The 4026-nt window shown below is 49.7% G+C and overlaps 1 protein-coding gene across 1 annotated transcript in view; it reads right to left on the bottom strand.

The window, feature by feature from the left end:
- Positions 1-261: 261 nt before the first annotated feature.
- TMEM8B (transmembrane protein 8B) overlaps positions 262-4026 on the bottom strand; it is a 27213-nt gene continuing 23448 nt past the window's right edge. Inside the window, exons 11-13 of the mRNA XM_011980144.1 lie at positions 1713-1859; positions 1429-1545; positions 262-1185 (exon numbers count right to left, since the gene is read on the bottom strand). Coding sequence (XP_011835534.1) covers positions 850-1185; positions 1429-1545; positions 1713-1859 — 600 coding nt within the window. The 3' untranslated portion in view covers positions 262-849. The remainder of the gene's footprint in view (positions 1186-1428; positions 1546-1712; positions 1860-4026) is intronic.

The following is a 4026-nucleotide window of genomic DNA, read 5'->3' as shown; positions in this document are numbered from 1 at the left end:
ACACACACACACACACACACACACACACACACACACCCCTCTCAGCTATTGCAAACTGGGCTCAATATGAATTGGGGAATGGACATTAGAAGGTGTTTAGAAATGAATGCAAGGCCCAGATGAGCGTGATCAGACTGTGTACATGGCATGACAAAAGCCTCCAGCAGTAGCTCCCATCAGCCCTGCTGATTCCCTGAGGGGCCCTCTTTCCCCATTCCCCACACCCCTGACCCCAGGGGTAAAAAAGGCAGCACAGAACCATTCTGAACCAATCATTCATTGGAGACACACAGACTCCACCTGTATCAAACGAGGATACCAGCCACCCAGACAGCCCCAGTCCCAGCTTCATCCATCCTGCAATCCCTCCTCCGCAGCACAGCACAGCCCAGACGCTGCCTCTGGAAAGGGAGCCTGAGGCCAGAGTTGCTGAGCCTCTGGGAAAATCTGGAAATTTGGTTTCCCCAAGATAGACTCCACCTCCTCTGGAATGATCCGTGTTCCTGACAGGGGTTTGTCTCCCTGGGAAGGAATCCATGTCTTGGGAAGGCTCCGTATCCCAGGAAAGGCTGCACACCTGCAGGAGGGACTCCTTGGTCCTGAGGGGCTCTGTGCCTGCATAGGCTCCAGTCCTTAAGAAGGACTCCATGATGCAGGGGGACTCCAGGCCCTCAGGAAGTTCTCCATGTCCTGGGAAGGGCTCCAGGTCCCTGGAAGAGTTCTGTGTCCTTGAGAAAGACTCCATGTCCTCAAGAAATACAGCCTGTCTCCTTCTAAGAGGGCTCCACACCCCCAGAAAGAACTCTAGGAAGCGTCCATATCCCCCCAGGGCCAGGCCCAAAGCCCCTCTCAGCTGGCACAGATGCTGCTGACAGTGGCCCCTCCTGGGCCCACGAGGCCCAGCTCCTCCTGCTCGTTGATGCATAGCTGGTAACCACAGCCCCGGGCCCGGGCTCCAGATGGGACCCGGTGGTCAGTCTTGGCACGAGGGGGCAGCAGGAAGCCCACACTGCCCGCAATGAGCATATGCCAAATGCTGTGAATGTAGAAGTAGTTGTCCCGGGTCTCCACAAAAGCATAAAGCAGGACAGCGCTGCCTGCAATAAGGCTGCCCGGGCACAAGTAGAAAAGCCAGCGGCGCCACGTGGGTGGGTAGCAGTGCCGGCGGCGGACGCTGCGTACTGTCTGGGGGAGACAGAGAAGTGGGGCTCAGGAATTCCAAGCCCTGGGACCCAAGCCACAGTTGGTCACTCTCAGGTTTCCTCTTTAGGTTGTGACCTAAAGACATCTTTTAAGACTGGAGCGGACACTGCCAGCAGCAGGTGATGACGACAGAGCTAAGCCCACCTTAAACTGGGGACCAGATACCTGGGGCCCCACACCCAAGTCCTGCTAGGACCCTCCCCCAACGTCCCTCCCCACCCTTACCCAGGCTGTGGCCAAGATCCCCAGGGCGAAGAGACTGGGTCCAAGCAGGTTCCAGAGTCCATGTCGGTCAAGCTGCAGAGCCATGGACAGCAGCATAGCTCCCAGCAAATACAGCACCTAGAGAAAGAGACTCCAGGGCTGGGCTAGGGCCAGGTGACAGACAGCACTCCAGGGGCTGGGTCAGAATCATGAGAGGCACTTGGAAATGCTCCCAGGGAGAGATCAGGAGTGGATTTCAAGAAGACTTGGCCACGGCTGTTCCCCAGGGCCCACTCTGGACTGACCTGCTTGACCACGGGCTGTAAACGAGCCATGGCAATGACAGTGACCCACACGGACATTAAGGAGCCCAGGAAATCACAGAACTGCAGCACATCGTAGTCCATGATGCAGAAAACCACGATGCCTGGCTGGTCACAGGCATGATAGAACTGAAGGAAGAAATGACAGGCATTGAGAGAACGTGAGGCAGAGGTCCAGGTCTACAAAACTGGAGGGGGTGGGCCCAGGGGTGGTGTGCTGCTGTCAGAGCAGCAGAGGTGAAAGGTCACAGATGAGAAGATCTGGGAAATGCCTGACTCCCCAAATCCTGAGAAGAATGTGGTAAGGAGGTCCAGTCTGCTGCATAGCTAGTATGTATCTGGCAGCCCTGACCCTGGTCCTGACCTTCCTAATCTTCCTGCTTCTGGAAGGTGTTGTGGAGAGTGCCCTGCCAGGGGGTTCTGATATCCTCAAATTGAAGCCAGTCCTGTCCCCGTCTCCTCATGCTCACCATGGATCCCACCTATAATCCCCATCCCTGGCCCAAGCTCTGGGCTACCCAGAATCCAAATCTCCCCACTATGTCCCAGTTTCCCCTGATAGCTCAGACTCTGAACTGGGCTTCACTCTCAGGCCTTCCACCAACTGACCCTCTTCATCCCCTCCCAGCAAATGCGGGGAGTGTGTGGCAGGTAAGAAAAAAGGCAGTCCCTAAGGCCATGGAGAGAGGCATGGCACTTCACACCATGGGGAAGAACATGGAGAGGGGACAGTGTCCACCCATCCTACATTCTGGAGAACATAGTGAAGAGTAGATTATTGAGGAGGTTCAAAGGGGATGCAGGGAACAGAAGTGGAATTGGATCAAACTCGACTGGACATCCTAATTAAGGAACCAAGCAAAGTCTGCCACTAGCTCCCTTGTCTGTAGTCCTGACCCACGTCCAGATTGTCTCTCTGGACAATGCCATGGCTTCCAGCATTCTGTGTTTCCTTATTTGTGAAAAAAGTTTTCTAGGGATAACTCTTTAGTGGCAGAGATGCCACCAAAAGAACTGGAAAACATACTCAAAGTCAGTCTCTAGAGACAAAAGATGAAAAAGAAATCGCTGTTTCCTTTGACCCTACTGAAGATGTCATCCAGTCATTCAAATTGCAAAAATTACAACTCCAACAGACAAATATGGAAAGGAAGAAGCTAGGATCTAAGAAAAAGAAAACAAAATGAAGAAGAAAACCTGGGATATGAATTGGCATCGGGAAACTTTGGGTTTGATTCCTTTAAATTTTAAGCTGCCAGACTCAAGCTTGTCTATCTATCTTCTTTCTTTTCCTTCACTTTGGAGGTAAATAATTTTGTTCCTGCAAGAAGAGACTGCCTTAGGATGAACATGTTTTAAGTGAGTGTTCCAGGCTTTCAAAAGGGCTTGTTATTTTGGGGACATGGTTCCCTTTTAATATACTGTTAAATTGAAAAAGTGAGTTCTTACTGGGAAATTTTCAGAGACTTTTCATGTAGGTCCGTATCAACATTAGAATTATTTTTTTTAGGTTGGATGCAGTGGCTCACGCCTATTAATCTCAGCATTTTGGGAGGATGAAGTGGGTGGATCACTTGAGCCCAGGAGCTCAAACCAGCCTGGGCAACATGGTGAAACCCCCATCTCTACAAAACATACAAAAATTAGCTGGGCATGGTGGCGTGTGCCTATAGTCCCAGCTACTTGGTGGGGAACAGGGAATTGGGGGTGGGGGCAGAAGCGGCTGAGGTGGGAGGATTGCTTGAGCCTAGAAGGTCAAGACTGCACTGAGCTATGATCATGCCACTGCACTTCACCCTGGGTGACAGAATGAGACCCTGTCTCAAAAATAAATAAATAAATAAAAATGGTTAAGTAATTAATGTTTGAATATGTCTAAGAGACTGGCTTATTTTTCAACTATTTATATGTGCTGATTCATTGGAAGTTAATTTAGTTCCTAAACAAATCAATATTTTGGTCTTTTTCTATTTTAGTTATAGGACATTGATTATTCTCTGCCTCCAAGACCAGACATAAGTACTATAGGCCACTAAATTACCCCAATACTGTTTTATGACTTGGATTTTATTTTAAAGCATTAATTTTACATCCAGGCTTAACCAAACACTGGCTCCATATGCTTCACTTTCAAGTATATAGAAAGAAATGCCCAGAAGTTTCTGGAAGAGGGATTTGTACTATATTTCAGATAAAGGAAGATATATATCAGCAGAAAAAAGGCAAAGCTGAATCACTAAACACTGAAGACACATCTAGGGGAATAATTAAGGGCTGACTTTCTCCTAGGAGTTTG

This window comes from Mandrillus leucophaeus, unplaced genomic scaffold, assembly GCF_000951045.1.
Source record: "Mandrillus leucophaeus isolate KB7577 unplaced genomic scaffold, Mleu.le_1.0 Scaffold208, whole genome shotgun sequence".
In the NCBI taxonomy this organism is placed as follows: Eukaryota; Metazoa; Chordata; class Mammalia; order Primates; family Cercopithecidae; genus Mandrillus; species Mandrillus leucophaeus.
Note: the sequence above shows the minus strand (reverse complement) of the source record. Positions and strands in the feature narration are given on the sequence as shown.